The 16760-nt window shown below is 37.3% G+C and overlaps 1 protein-coding gene across 8 annotated transcripts in view; it reads left to right on the forward strand.

Annotated features, from left to right (window-relative positions):
- Positions 1-16760, forward strand: part of LOC146003899 (uncharacterized) — a 500546-nt gene that overhangs the window by 456925 nt on the left and 26861 nt on the right. For 7 of the 8 annotated variants that reach the window (XM_083142368.1, XM_083142374.1, XM_083142366.1 and 4 more), the window contains one exon: positions 11507-12031. In XM_083142368.1, the coding sequence (XP_082998494.1) occupies positions 11507-12031 (525 nt within the window). Of the gene's footprint in view, positions 1-9364; positions 9450-11506; positions 12032-16760 lie in introns of all 8 variants that reach the window. The other variant, XM_083142372.1, reaches the window with a different exon arrangement.

Consider the following 16760-nt stretch of genomic DNA (forward strand, 5'->3'; position numbering starts at 1 on the left):
TTTAACTGTGAAAAGTACCACTTTTAAACATAAAGATATCCATATATATACCTGGTCTTCTCCAGATGGTAAAACTCATAATCAGATAGATCATATTCTCATTGATAAGAGAAGGCATACTAGTATAATTGACGTTCGTACACATAGAGGTGCTGACTGTGCCAGTGATCATTATTTAGTAATTGCTAAATTAAGAGAAAGACTCTCAGTGATAAATCATCAGCAACAAAATCTTAAAGTACTAAAAGAATTAAGAAAGATTACCAAATTAAACTGTCAAATAGATTTGATGTTTTGCAGGATTTAAATGATGATGAAAATATAAATGAGACAGACGTAAATAAGAATTGGGAGCACATACGTAATGCAATAGAATCAGCAGCTAAAGAAAGTATAGAATACCATAAACCAAGAAAAAGTAAGCCATGGTTTGATAATGAATGTCATAATCTAATATAAATAAGAGATCAGGCTAGACTTAAGTGGTTAAGTAACTCTGATGATACAAATCTAAACAATTATAATAGAATAAAGCGAGAAGTTAACCGCACATTTAGAAGTAAAAAAAGAGATTACTTGAAAAGCAAAATTAACAAAATTGAAACAAACAGCAAAAATAAAAATATCAGAGATTTATATAAAGGTGTAAATGAATTTAGAAAGGGGTGGCAACCTAAAGTAAACTTGATAAAAGACTGTGATTTTCTAGTTGACCCAAGCGATATTCTAAATAGATGGAAGAACTACTTTAATGACCTTTTAAATGTCCATGTAGGAGATAAATCAGAAGTAAATGAAGTCCACACAGCAGAACCTTTAGTTCCAGAACCTAACTTGACTGAAGTTAAAGATGCTATTAAAAGGGTAAAGAATAACAAAACACCTGACATTAATTTAATACCAGCTGAGTTAATTAACTATGGTGGAAATTCATTAATATGTCAAATTCATAAATTAATTTGTTTAATATGGAATAAAGAAGAAATCCCTCAACAATGGAAAGAATCCATAATTGTTCCTGTGTTTAAGAAAGGTGATAAAAAGAAATGCAATAATTACCGTGGAATTTCTCTACTCTCAACAACATACAAAATATTGTCTAACGTTCTTTTAACAAGAATAACACCATATGCTAATGAAATTATAGGTGATTATCAATGTGGATTTAAATGTTACAGATCAAATTTTTCACATCAGACAGACAGTTGAAAAAAAGTGGGAATTAATTAAAATGTCCCATCAGCTATTCATTGATTTCAAAAAAGCATATGATTTGGTCAAAAGAGATAAATTATATAGTATATTAGTAGAGTTTGGAATACCTAAGAAGCTTGTTAGTATGATAAAAATATGCACCAGTGAAACAGAAAGTAAAATTTGTGTGGGTATTAATATGTCTGACAAATTTACAATTCATGATGGGTTAAAACAAGAAGATGCATTATCTCCATTGCTCTTTAATTTTGCCTTAGAATATGCTGTAAGGAAGGTAAAAGAAACTAAAGAAGGAATAAAATTAAATGGTGTGACTCAGTTGTTAGCATATGCAGATGATGTAGACTTACTGGGGGATGATGTGAATACAATTAAGAATAATGCTAAAATATTTTTCAAAATTGCTAAAGAGATAGGTTTGGAAGTTAACAAAGAGAAAACTAAATATATGCTTACAGGCCGAAACCAAGTGTTAGGTAATAATCAAAATCTAATTATTGATAACAACTCGTTTGAACCAGTTTCGAAATTCAAATACTTAGGAGTAATATTAACAAATGAAAATTATATTATAGAGGAAATAAAAAGTGGCTTAATTCAGGAAATGCATGTTACTTCTCTCTTCATATACTTTTGTCTTCTCGTTTAATATCTAAGAAACTAAAAGTAAAAATATACAAAACAGTAATTTTGCCTGTAATATTATATGGATGTGAAACTTGGTCCCTTACATTGAAAGAGGAACATAAATTGAGAGTATTTGAAAATAAGATCCTTAGGATAATCTTTGGACCTAAAAGGGATGAGGAGACAGGTGAGTGGAGAAGGTTACATAATTTAGAACTACATAATTTGTATTCATGTCCAGATATTATTAGAATAATTAAATCAAGAAGACTTAGGTGGGCAGGTCATGTGGCACGAATGGGAGAGGAAAGAGGAGTTTACAGGATTCTTGTTGGGAAACCTGATGGTAAGAGACCTGTAGGAAGGCCAAGATGAAGATGGAGGGACAACGTTGAGATGGATCTAAGGGAAATCGGTAGGGATGGAAAAGAGTATATAGATCTTGCTCAAGATAGGGAAAGATGGAAGGCCTGTGTTGCTGCAGCCATGAACCTTCGGGTTTAAGAAGGCCAGAGAGTTAGTTAGTTAGTTTAACACTGTAACGACGGACGGGTCTTTTAGGCCCTTTTTTCAATTTTTATACCTGTCTAATTTTTTAATGCTGCAAATGAATGTGTTCTCCTTCCGTGACTTTTCGTCAATTTCGAAGGCCTTTGAAATCATTTATTGTAATCTTTGGTTATTTTTTAACTTTGGTCAGAAAATGTATTACTCGCCTTGCGGACGGACGGGTCCTTTAGGCCCGATTTTAATTTTTAAATATATAGGCCTATTTTTTCTACTGCAGAAATATCCCTCTTCGCCTCTGTGACTTTTCAAGGATAGTCACAACCTTGAAAAGCGTATTCCTGGACCCCTTGGCTTAGTGATTAGTACATCGCACTGCGACGTCAATGGTCCCGGGTTCGAATCCCCCTCGGCAAGGTTCTTTGTAAATGTCTATTCATCAATTTCATCATTTCATCACTGATCCCCATCTTCGCAAATTAGCCAAGAGGCACAAACCGCGAAGTAAAATAAAACAAATCGATCAATTGAAATCGTAAACAGTACCCTTTGCCTGTTCAGTTTACCCAGGAAAAACAAATAACCTAAGTTGAAGACGGATACTGCAGAAAATGATTTTTTTGTTTGTCGACAGTAGTCTGCATATCTATTGTTGGTTATTTCAGTTTGTTGGTTTCAAAGCACAGGTTCTGCAATTTTCCAGAACTTTCTGAACGAATCTGCATGCACTCTTTGTTTGGTGCAGAGCATCTGTGTAGTTTGGACGACGAATTTGTTCTTTCTCACGAGTTCTTGTGTATAATTGAAGAAATACAATGGCTCGCGTACCAAATACACGAAAGCTTAGGTCTCGTGTCTCGTCTCCAGGTAAGCTCGAACCTACAAGAAATGTATTCGAGACTTGGACTGTTTACTTCCGAGAAGCGTACATTCCTGATTGCATCATGACTGTATACGAACAACTGGTCAATTTTAGAGGGCGATGCCCTTTTAGACAGTGCATGACGTCGAGATCTGGTCAATACGGAATCAAGCTGTGGCTGATTTGTGATTCTCCAACAGCTTCTGTTTTGTAGGCTCAAATCTACAAAGGAAAGGAAGCTGGAGTTAATAGGGAGAAAAATCAAGTAGAGAGAGTAGTGAAGGACTTAGTGAAGGAAATCGAAGGTAGTGGAAGAAACATCACGTGCCATAATTTCTTCATGAGTGTATCTTTTGCAAGGGATGTACTTGCCAAGAAACTTACTCTGGTCGGCACGATGCGAAAGAACAAAGGATAGCTGCCGCCAGAGTTTACTGCCACAAAACAGCGAGTGTGTTGCTCCACTTTGTTTGGATTTCAAGATGATCTCATGATAGCATCATATTGCCCCAAGAAGAACAAAGTGGTGATTCTACTTTCTAGGTTCCATGAACAGCCGAAAATCGACGCTTTCACAGCACAGCTAATAACACAAAATGGTACAAAACTACAGTGTGAAACGAAAAGCTCGGAGATGGCCATGGTTATATTTCATGACATGATAGACTTCAGTGCACTAAATGCATTTGTTTTGTACCAAACAGTACATCCGTAAGAATTGGGAGCCAAATCGGGTAGACGTAGAAGGTTCTTGCAGTACCTGGGAAAGGAGCTCAGTGGCAAACTAGTAATGGACGAGCAAACCTATGGATGTTCAAATGAAGAGCAAGGTGTACAGAAGCAATCCAAAAGGAGGTGTTATATTTGTCCATCAAAAATCGATCGGAAAACAGGAACAGTGTGCTCGAAATGTATGCAAACGTTTGTACTCAGCATTCACGTGTTCTATGTAACACATGTTAATCGATGTTGTAAGTTATTCTTGACAAAAAGTAGATAATAAAAATATGTATATATATATATATGTATGTATGTATATATATTATATATATGGACATATGATAAAAATGTTCTAAATGCAAGAAAACTATTATAATAAAAACTCAAGGGTTTCTTTATAACATATGTTATTCAATGTTTAAATTTCTTTTGTAAAACATGTTACATATTAGAAACATGTACATGGTTAAATATCATTAACAAATAACCTGAAACATTATTTTCAGTCATTGATATAAATTAGAAAGTTTGAACGCCTGAAAAAAAGTATAATATTTCCCCGGGTCGAATAGACCCGATCCGACAATAACGTATAGTCATTGTAGTCGTCGTTATAGTGTTAATAAAAATTTCTATATTTTCCATTTTTTTCAGCAAAAAGCCTTTGTATACATGTATGTTTGTGTGCATCCTGAATGATGATATGCTTATGACTTGTACAAAACAATAATTTGTCGTGTTGATTCATTATTTTATGTTGGCTCTTAATTTCATACTACCTAACCTCTTTTTCTATGATAACACACTTGACTACGTGCTTTCGTGTATGCATACGTTAGGAGCACCAATTTTTTAATGTCACCTCTATTTGGTGCAAGGTGCATAAATCTTAATCTTTAACCTCAGCTAGAATACCTTCAGGGTAGCGTTCTTTGTAGACAACGAAACCAGACAGGATGCCTTCCAATGGAGATGGTTAAACAAATATATTTTTTAAACAAAGGATACATGGAATCAGAATATTTACATGATAAGCTATGTTCTTCTACAATTCTTGTTTACAGTCAACGTTCATCTCAATATGCTCTTTATTATTTCTTTTCTTGATTTGTATATTCTTCTATGTGGACTTCCTTCTGGACTTCTTCCTTAATGGATGTTCTGGATCCAGACTTCCTTCTTAATGAAGGATCTGGATCTGTACTTCCTTCTCGATGCAGGGTTTAGATCTGGACTTCCTTCGTGGGCTTCCTTCTGGATTTGCTTCTATTTCCGCTTTTCTACAATTTAGGAATTCTTGTATCCTTTTTCCAGCTTTTTTTCCTTTAAACTTTGGGAATTATACTACAGGGTGGCTACTCACTGGTAATTCTGTGTGAATTCTGCTTGAATTTTTCTCCGTAGACATGAAAAATTGCAACCTTTATTAATCCAAATCCTATTGAATTTATACATGTTGATAAATGCCCTGACGCGAGATTTTCACAGTTGAGTTATTTTTATTGAGGAAGGAAAATAATGTGTGAAAAATAAAACACAATTCTCTCGATCTGTTTACTTTCAGGTTGGCAACAGACCTGGAAAACCGGGAAAAGTCAGGGAATTTGAGGTGTCAAAAAATGTCAGGGAATTTTGTCTTGCTTGACTTTTTTTCTTTTTTCTTTTAAAGATATCCTCATGGAACTCTGCACGGGAACAAGAAATCAGAAATCTTGTTGCTAAGTTTCGGCCTGAAGTTTTAGGCCCCTTTTATGCACAACTCAACCACGTCGCCAAAAATCAGTGCTGGCACTAGAGAGAGAAATTTCTGGAGGGGCAGAAAAATGTGTTAAACCTCTAAATATTACGTGGAAAATTCATTGAATTATCATTTTTTCTTATCTGTATGGGAGTAGTAAGGGGCAGAACTGTCCACAGGTGGAGGGGGTGGGAGCAGGTGGTGCCGTCCGATAGTTGTTTGACATCGTAGTAAGGCATTTTGTTGGACAAACTGAAGGATCATGGAAACAAATAGGTTACATTGATACATTCGATTTTTGTCAAATATCGCTACCCGACAAAGTATGTCATTACAACATACGACAGAAATTGCATGCCACTCTTATGGAATTGATTTTTGTTGGATGTCTTCTGATTGCAACATCCAACAAAAATCGCATGCACAAACAAGAGCTCTGGACTGCAAATATGCTGCTGGAATTTTATTACTCTTCTGTCTCACTTTGCCTTATTTAATGTAGACGTGCTTACAAAGGTTTTCTTTCATCATCCTGACATATTACTGATTTTGCACAAGTTAATGTAATTTTACAATGATATTGCAATAATAATGAAATTAACGCCACTTTCTGTCCTGTCTGTTTAAACTCGTGAGAGATCATTTATCTCTCACTCAGTGAAGTTAATGTCCAATATTATGAAATAAAATACTAATAATAAATACGTAAATATTTTAATATATTTACTCAAATCATAAAAGTAAATGACTTTCTCCAAGAATTGACTTTTCTCTGCCAGCCCTGCTAAATTTTCACTTTCCATCTACTGATTTATATGAGGGGTGCCCAGAAAGTAATTTCCAATTAGTACGGACCTTGATTTTTCGCAAACGCGAAAACCGTGAAAAATCTTAATTGCCGCAAAGTTGTGTTTATGAATATGGAGTAATGTCTGGACACACTTTTCGCCTGTTCTAAATATCGAAATAATACGAATTTGGCATAAAAATGCGAATTGTTGCTGTTTTATCCATTTTTTTTAAAAAGAAAATGTCCTAAAACAATGAAAAATTCCATGTAATCCAAATGTGCCATATTTGTGTACATGGAACGTGCAAGTTTTCAAACATTTTATTCAAGATTAAACTTTCTTGCTTGTTATACATGGAATAATTCTGACAACCGCATTAAATCATGTATTTCCCACGATTTTTTCAACTTCTATCAAAACAATTTGCATCACAGAGCAAATTGGCAGGGTTCTAACGGGAGATCGAGTGCGTATCTACCGTCACACGGGAGCCGCATCTTCAGTATTTGTCGCGCGAGATGTGGTTTGAATTACCAAACTAAATGCACACCATTGGCATTAATCGAGCGAGAAATAATGGAACTCAGTCATTTGCGTGTCTGACTAGCATGTGAGAGATCTGGGGTCGATCCCCTGCAGGGGAGAACCGGGATCTTTTCCACCTGTTCAAACTGCTCCGGCGCTCACCCAACGTCGTATCAAGCGGATACCTGGAGGAAACTTTGGGGGTAAAGGTAGCCAGGAGCTTGGTGCTGGTCACATCATCCCCACCTTCAGCCATGATCAAGAAAGTGTCGGGGCCCTAACTCCACACCCCTAGATGGCTTCATGGCTTGCTGCTAAGCATAGGGGAGTGCTTTACTTTTACTTCCTCAAGAATATGATCTAATATATCGAACTGTCACGAAATGTAGACCATGTGACTTACAATTTAAAATAATAGTTTACAAGCACAATGGAAGTATTAAGTTTCCCATATTTGGCAGAAAAATGTTTTAAAACAAAAACGCGAATTTTGGGAAACGTACTAACAAGTCAAAAAAAGATAATTTCAATTTCTGGTGCCACAATTTATCTGTATCTGTCACGTGAGTTTGATTGATTTAAAAATGTTGGGTGCATCAGCACTTATGGTCATTATGCACCCTTCAGTATATACGGGGAAAATTCCATTACGTAAATCCCTTACATCAATATTAAAAAGGGGGTATGGAAAGTAACTTTCCGAAAATAACTTTCAAGGTATCAAAGTGTCACGAAGAGCCATAGGCCATGTGAATTACAATTTGAAACAGTAGTTTAAAAACATCATGAAGGCATAATGTCAGGTATTTGCCAGAAAATTCACTAAAATGAAAATGTGAATTTTGGGAAAAATAACGCGAAATAGTAAAAAATAAAAAATACACAATTTGGAAAAAATAAATCAAGGCCACTACCGATTAGGCATAAATGAAACAAGAATATCAGTAGTAATTTATTGCATTAGTAACAGTGAGTCCTACCTAATTTTTGGCATAATCACCACCTTTGTTTGGTCATTTGTCGTAGCATGGCACTAAATTTTGTATGCTCATGGCATATGTGTCTTGACAGCAAAGACTAGAACTATCTCTTCCACAGTGTAGCTGTCAAATCCTTGTCCTGCGAGAAACCTCTTCAGTTGAACAAAGAGATGAAATTCTGTACATGCAAGGCCAGGGTTGTACAGGGAGTGGCCCAAGATCTCTCACCTGAAGTGATGCAAAGGGTCCGCGTGTACTCAGCTGTATGGGCTTGTGCACATTCGCTTGGCCTTGTGTGAAATGTCTGCACCATCGTTTGACCATACTATCACTTACGACATCCGGTCTGCGCTTCTAACATGATTGCAGGTGGCTCTGTGCAAAAATCTGATTACTACACTTAGGCTACATTGCAGTCTGTGGGAGACTGTATGAGAGCTGCAATCTCTAACCTAGAACTGTCCTAAAACGGCTGCATTGCGACTGTACCAGATGACAGCTACATGCCACTTCTTCCTGCATACATGTGTGTGTCGCTCTCTGGCCACTAGTGCTGCGTACAGGCACCATTGGAGCTTTTTTAGGATGCCCCTCGTATATGAACTTTCAGAAGCTGTTATTAACACAGTGTTCCTGTTTTAATGTTTGGTTAGCTAAATCAGGTACCTATAGAATGCAATTCTATGAATTCCATGCATTAAATTTCTAATACCTACATACCTTTTTTGTCAGCAATAATGGTATAACTGCATGTTGTCAGTTTGACAGTACTTCACTTGGATATACTGTACTGATGCAGAAATTCCATTGATAATGTAAGGAAATATGACACTTTATTTTGTAGAATTCAATTGTTTTACTTATATGCAAGAGTTAAGTTGTTTGCTTCACAGAGATGGTAGAACTAGCTTTATGCATAAAAAAAATGAGTCCGCACTCATGGTTCTTGCAAGCAGAGGGTACCAAGCCTCAGTGGAAATATCAACATATAATACCGAGAATGGATAAGGAGACTGATAAATTACAATATGTATTTCTTAATCAATCACTCTTCACTCTAATCTCATTTAGTGGTAACTTTAAAAATAATGAAGTATTTTATTTTAAACTTACTGTTTATGATAAAATTCCATAATCCAACTTACTGTGAATGATAAAATTCCATAATCCTTCCCTAGGTTGTGAATTGTAATAATTTTCCAAATTCACTATTTTGCAGTTTGAATTCAAATCATAGAGAATAGAGAAATTAATTGAATTTCATAGAAGATAATATTGGTACTTAACAAATCCATACCTGGATCAGTATGAGTTTATTATTTCCATTTGGAACAAATCGATTTAGTTAAGTTTGTAATTGTTGGTAAAAAATGTAAATTTCATTTCTGCTTGTTTGTAGCCACCCTGACTTTGTTACTGGCTTTTGTAGAGCAATCTGACAGATGGAAGATTATTGCAAGATAAGATTTCTTGAAGATGATTAGGTAGATTTGAGTTTGAAATTCTTACACAACTAACAATGTTTTGCAGGTTAGAATATATACCATAATATTTGTGTGACTTGTAGATGTATTTCGAGTCTGAGTATGTGAAATGGCAAATGTAAATTAAGCACCTCAAATTAAATGTTTTAAATATACCGTTTATTTAAATTAATTAATTAAATTGGCTACATTGCAATTACACAGACACTTCATATTGTTACTATATTTGTGTGTACATATCAGTTGCACAACCACAGGGGCATGCCCCCCCAACCTTGAATGGAAATCAGTTCTAAGGAGGGCAAGGGAGCAAACATTAATGGCAAAGGGCACCTGCAGAGGGCACAGAGGGGCAATTGTTACCTTCGATTTCAAATCTTATGCAAATAAAAATACATTTTATAAAATTTTCTAGCTCACTTCGCTCGCAATGCCTGCTTTTCTTCATCTCGTCAAGTTCAGAGCCATAGCTAGGGAGCGGCGGTATTTGACCCTGGCTGCCCAACTAGCTAAATTATAAAAGTTGTAAAAGAGAGAATACCATGGCACCTCGTGAAATTATTTGCAACCTATTATATCAATATTGTTTTCAGTTTGCAAGAAAATGGATTAAAAATTTCTTTCTTCGCTTCACTCGCAATATGATTGTTTTCTGTAATGCATTGTAAATTACCAGAGAGAGAAATAAGACATGCATGAGGAAAGGAACATGCACATTTGAGAGACAATTTATATAATTTTTGCTGTTGGTTTGTTATGAGATGGATGAATTGATTATGTAATGAATATAAGTAATAGACGTATGCTCTCTCTATATATATATTAAAGGAACTTTGAATACGTACACAATTTAGTGTTGGCATGTATTTTATTATTCTACATCACTCCATTTTGAATATGTGTAAAACATATGTTGTACATGAAAGATATACATGTTATATGTAGGAGAAAAATAATATTTGGAATGCATTTATCATGCATGTTCTGCCATTCAAAAATACAGTTTGTGTACTTGTTTTCCATTATTAATGAATGTGAAATTGAACTTTTTTTTTTTTTTTAAATGTTTAAAATCATTTGTTGCAACACAAATGCTTTCAACACAGACTTCTACCTCCTTTTTGTGTAATTTATGAGGATGATAACGTCTTTGACACTACCACCACTAATAATAATAATAATAATAATCGTCATAATGTCATTATTATTATTATTGGTACATTTGTCCTGGTACTTGCCCCCCCCCCCCCCGTCAAAAGTTTGTGGCTGAGCCTCTGGTGCATGTGTATGGGTGTTGAGAGGCGGTAATATGCAAGGTTGAAATAGAGAAAACATGTCCTTGTGGCCTTGAATTTTTTGGAAACTTGCCTTGAAAACTGGGAATTATACTTGAATTTTATCATGGTCCTAGAGTAGCCACACTATACTAATCTCCTCCCTTACGGTTGTGATTAGAATGCGCCAACAATAAATATGTGCAACAATGTGTATACTTGGTGCAAGATGACTTACATGTGCATCCAAGTAGGTGCCACGGCTGAAATGCGAAACCAAAAGTTCTGTGGGGCGTCGACTGGAACTTGCCACCACTGATGTAAACAAAATTTCCACTATGTGGATGGTAAATCAATCAGACAGATTCAAGATCTGTTCAAAGACACAAATTTGTATCGGTGCTTTTACTTTTTTAGTTTTCTGATTAAGTAACATATGATCACTGATTTGATTTATCGAATATATACATTAATTTATTCCTTTTATATTTATTCTTTATGTTCTTATAATAGATTCTATTGTTTCTCATCTTTCCAATTTGCTTTGTTCTTATTTATATAGTTATTCACGTATATTGTGTTAATTTTCAATTTTGCACGCGTGGTTTTGCCATCTCTCTCTATTCCGCTTTGGCAAACTATTTACATTATTTGGTCTTATTGGGTACGTAACAACTTTCATTACAACCTCTTCTCAGAAATTTTGAGAAAAGTTTGTTGTATTTGTTTTATTGATTTAATCACTCTTTTGACTGTTTATCTTCTCTTGTCTGATGATTTCAGTGAAAATATATCATCTGAAAGCACAACATTGAAGTGTGAAAGGGAAGCCAATTTTAGCACTTCACAAAAAACATGTATTAAAGATAGCAAGTCTCTACCAGTAATCCCATATTCCAGTGCTCACTTCAAATCAGAAGATACAAGCTTTGAGAAAACTTCGGTGCTTGAACATGCCATACGTGAAGTTGATGACATTTGTGGGAATGATTTGGATAATTTTGGACCTGTGATATCACCGGATACAAAACCTGATTCAATGAGAAATATATATATGGCAGAGAAGTCAGTTGTCTCCAAATCAGAAGTCAAAGAAGAGGGAAATGCATTCAATTGGGAAGAAAATATATTTAATGTAGGAGAAGAAAGCAAAATGTCATTTGTGAAAAGAGAATATGTGAAGATGGAGGAAGATGTGAAATATAATGATGAAGAAATCCCAACTATTAAAACAGAAGAAAGGAACATATTAAATCTGACGGATGTGAATTTGAACTACCCAGTAAAGGATGAAGATACTAATTCCAGGTAATCGAAAATATCTACATTATAATTTTCTTTACTATTGTCAATAAGATTTTTCCAATGTTTGTCAAAGAGTGTGTTGCAAAATTCTTTCACAGATTTAAGTCAAAATGGCACATAAAACGTAGAAGAGAGCAACTTGTGGTTGTTTTAATCAAAATTGGTAACTGCAATTTTGTACTATCTCTTCACTTCAACATGGACTCTTTTGGTTGCCCACGAGGTATCTAGTTGACATTGAATTTCTCTTAATTGTTTTTCATGGCCTGTCTTATGCTTCACTTCAGTTCTTCACTGTTAGACTACTGTCACCCTGGGATGCCACAGCTGCTCTGGATACATTTCTCCTGACATCTGTTGCGTCTGCCAATGGGATGTCATGAAAGAGTTCACAGACTAAAATTTACAGCTTATTGCAAAGTATGCTTGAATGCAGTGGCACAACCACAGTGGAGTCAGGAGGGCATTGCATGTTTAATCTTAGGTGGAAATAAATTACAAGGGAACAGGCAAGCAGGGGGGGGGGAGGCAAACATTCAAGTAAGAAGTAGGACTAACAATATCTAAGACTAGCCTGATAATATAGGATATTCAAGATGAAAATAATGTTAGGGAAAACTGATGCCAAATATCGACTGTTGTCTTCAAATCATATGACGGTCTCATTTCATAGGACTATGTGCTTCATGAATTGCACCAGTCATTGATCAAAGACAAACTCGTACAGTAACAAGCTTTGAATTCTATGTAAGCATTTTATCGTTCTCTTCATCATTTTTAATTACATATGATATCTACTATTTCATAATCTAAAATTTCTACGAGGTGCATACTATAATGATTTACACTTTATTTTTTTCAGGTCCCATGGTCCACCATTCGAGAAGTGAGGACTGGCATATGAAGCTACAAGTCTAGTCTACCAATTGCAGGCAGCAGTGCCCAAAATGGGTTCCCAGTGTTCACACAGCAGCACGTTCTGTACATCATTGTCAGCGGACTATTGGACAACATGGAAAGCGACTATAATGGTCAGCTTTGAACAAGTTGGTTTCAATGGACAGAGGGTGTGACCACAGCAGAGATTTACAGATGATCGGTGACAGTGTGTGGTGAACATGTGCCTTCACGGAAAACCATTTACAATTGGGTGGATGGCTGGAAAACAGGATGCACATCAACAGAAAAAGGGACAAGGGGGTCTGCTCACATTCACACGCTGCTGCCATTGCACCGATGTCAGGGATTTGGGAACCCATCTGGTGCACACTTTCACCATATTAAGGTGATAGTGCACGATTGGCTGCAGGGTGTTTCTGGACAGGCCCATGGTCACCTCCATTTCAGAAAAGATGATGCACCTGTTCTGAAGAATTACTTGCTCAACCTGTCTCATGTTTGTTGGTGTTGTAACAATCACTTTCCTTCCAGAACTTGTTCAGCACACACTGCCACCGATCATCTGTAAATCTCTGCTGTGGTCACACCCTCTCTCCATAGAAACCAACTTGTCCCAACGCTGGCAATTATAGTCGCTTTCCATGTTGCCCAAGAGTCAGCTGACAATGATGTATGGAACGTGCTGCTGTGTGAACACTGGGAATCTTTTTTGGGCACTGCTGCCTGCAATTGGTAGATTAGACTTGTTGCTTCATATACCAGTCCTTACTTCTCGAATGGTGGACCATGGGACCTGAAAAAAAATAAAGTGTAAATCATTATAGTATGCCCCTCGTACATGTGTGGTTGAAAAGCCACGGACGCTTTCGTGTTGTAATGGCGTAATTTACTTTCAATGGGATCATTGCAACAAAGCCATGGTTGATAGGGCTTGATGCAGACATAGGTTGTATTATGGGTGGGATGAGGAGGATGAATTGAGGCGTTGGCCTCAATCTGTGATTTTTTTTTCCAGAGGCCTCCCTGAAGGCCTTTCCAACTTCACTCTCATCCCTGACACATCCAGTGTCTGTTCCTTCTGTCTTCTCCACACAATTGACAACCCTAGCAACACTGGGAGACCCATTGTGTCCAACTACATTTCACCCACTGAACTAATATCTGCCTTCGTAGACTCCCACTTCTCTAATCTCCAGTGTCTGTGCCTTCTGTCTTCTCCACACAATTGACAATCCTAACAACACTGGGAGCCCCATTGTGTCCAACTACGTACATTTCACCCACTGAACTAATATCTGCCTTCGTAGACTCCCACCTCTCTAATCTCCAGTGTCTGTGCCTTCTGTCTTCTCCACACAATTGACAATCCTAACAACACTGGGAGACCCATTGTGTCCACCTACATTTCACCCACTGAACTAATATCTGCCTTCGTAGACTCCCACCTCCCTAATCTCCAGTGTCTGTGCCTTCTGTCTTCTCCACACAATTGACAATCCTAACAACACTGGGAGACCCATTGTGTCCAACTACATTTCACCCACTGAACTAATATCTGCCTTCGTAGACTCCCACCTCTCTAATCTCCAGTGTCTGTGCCTTCTGCCTTCTCCACACAATTGACAATCCTAACAACACTGGGAGACCCATTGTGTCCAACTACATTTCACCCACTGAACTAATATCTGCCTTCGTAGACTCCCACCTCTCTAATCTCCAGTGTCTGTGCTTTCTGTCTTCTCCACACAATTGACAATCCTAACAACACTGGGAGACCCATTGTGTCCAACTACATTTCCCCCACTGAACTAATATCTGCCTTCGTAGACTCCCACCTCTCTATTCTCTTCTCCAAGCCATGGCCTATCTCCTAAAACGTATATACTAGGGACGTTCAATATATAAGTTTCCCTGTGCTATAAAATATTGTATAAAGCAATGCCATTAAAAAGAAGCACATGTTTCACAAGCGCCATCCTTCGTCTACAAGAACAACAATTGATTCGTTAATAGACGTGAAGGCGCATGCGCTCAAGGGCGAAAAGTAAATGCTTGTTCGGAAAATGCGGGCTCGCGTCATAAGGAGTTCAGAAGCATGGATTCTAAGGGTGTTCTGCTGATGGACTTTTTGGAGCGAGGAAGAACAATTAATGCTGACCGTTATTGTCAAACATTGGATAAACTGAAAAACGCAATTCGACATAAGCGACCAGGTCTCCTGTCATCTGGTGTCATTCTTCTTGAAGATAACGCTCAGCAGTGCAGACACTACACAAAATTGAAGAATTGGGGTGGGAACAGCTGCCCCACCCTCCATACAGCCCCGATTTAGCGCAAAGGGATTTCCATCTTTTTCCAGTGTTAAAGTCTGAATTGCAAGGTTACCGTTTCGAAACAGATGAAGAAGTGAAGCGGAATGTGAGAATAGTGCTCAATAGCCACAGCCCTGATTTTCTTGCAAAGGGTATGGTCAAATTGGAGCAACGGTGGGACAAATGCCTGAATCTCTATGGGGATTATGTGGAGAAGTGAGGAAGGATCCTGCTACACATGTATGTATAGTTTTCTAATGTATCTTAATTTTTATTTTTTTTTACAGCATACGGAAACTTATATATTGAACGACCCACGTACCTGGTCATGGAAACATACAACAAAGACTGGGGTTTGACATGGTGACCACACTCCACCCCATATCTAACTGTTTGGATGATCTCCCACCATGGGTGAGTGAGTGAGTTGGATCAGGTGGAAGTGAGGCCAGTAGAAACTTACATACAGAATGTCCCAAAATAGTGTTTACACTCTTTTGAAATATAATAATGGGAACACTAATAACACCAAGTATAAACTTTTTTCTAGTCACATATCTTAAAGTTACAGATATTCATTTGCAGCAGTAAGTTGTCTGCAATGCTGTAGAACAGATCAACAAACAGCATATATGGTTTCTGTAGGAATGGAAGCACAGGAAGAGTCAATTGTATGTTTCATGTCATCCAATGACCATGGCTTTGTGGGGTACACATTATTATTCAGTTTCCCAGAGGTAGAAATCTAACAGTGTTAAATTGGGAAATCTGTGTTGTAGATACTTCTTACATTGCTCAAAAGAAAATTTGCTCACCTTTGCCACTTCGGGTATACAAATGCCTACCGCCTGGTGGGCTGTGATGGAACTAATATCAACAGAATACCTACACATGTTTACACACACACGCACAGTGGTATGGGACCATTTTGAAATCAATAATATGCAAGCTACTTACCTGAACTATAAACATAACCCCACAGCGCTACAGCCCTTGAAGGGCCTGGGCTTACCTACCGACTGCTGGTCTCCCTCCCACACTGTTCCTCCGTCACCTGTTATAGCGTGGAAATTTTAGACCAGTATTGGGGTGACGGGTGATCAGCCCAACGAACCCCCAGCCATTGTAGGTCTTCTTGACCGGGTTACGCTCACTCACTCGGAGCTTCCCAATTTCCTAATGATGGTGGGTTGCCAACGGCCTTATACGTAGGCCGAATAAATTCCGACCAGAGCCGGATTCGAACCTACGCCATCCCACAGCGAACGATCTCAAGACAAGTGAACGCCTTAACCCGCTCGACTACGGAGGAGCACTTTTATTTACAATACCTTGCATAATATCGAACAGTTCTCAAAATCATATATTTTACAGGACTTGTCGAGAAAATGTGCTTGAAACTCAGGAAGGTGGGAGTCTTCATAAACGTCAACATTTTTTAAGGGTATAACGTCATTAAGTTAAGGTAGAGCAGTTGGTTAGGCGCTGCTTTCCTTACTTTTTGTCAAGCCTGAAAGGTC

Source organism: Lepisma saccharinum, chromosome 21, assembly GCF_977018435.1.
Source record: "Lepisma saccharinum chromosome 21, izLepSacc3.1, whole genome shotgun sequence".
In the NCBI taxonomy this organism is placed as follows: domain Eukaryota; kingdom Metazoa; phylum Arthropoda; class Insecta; order Zygentoma; family Lepismatidae; genus Lepisma; species Lepisma saccharinum.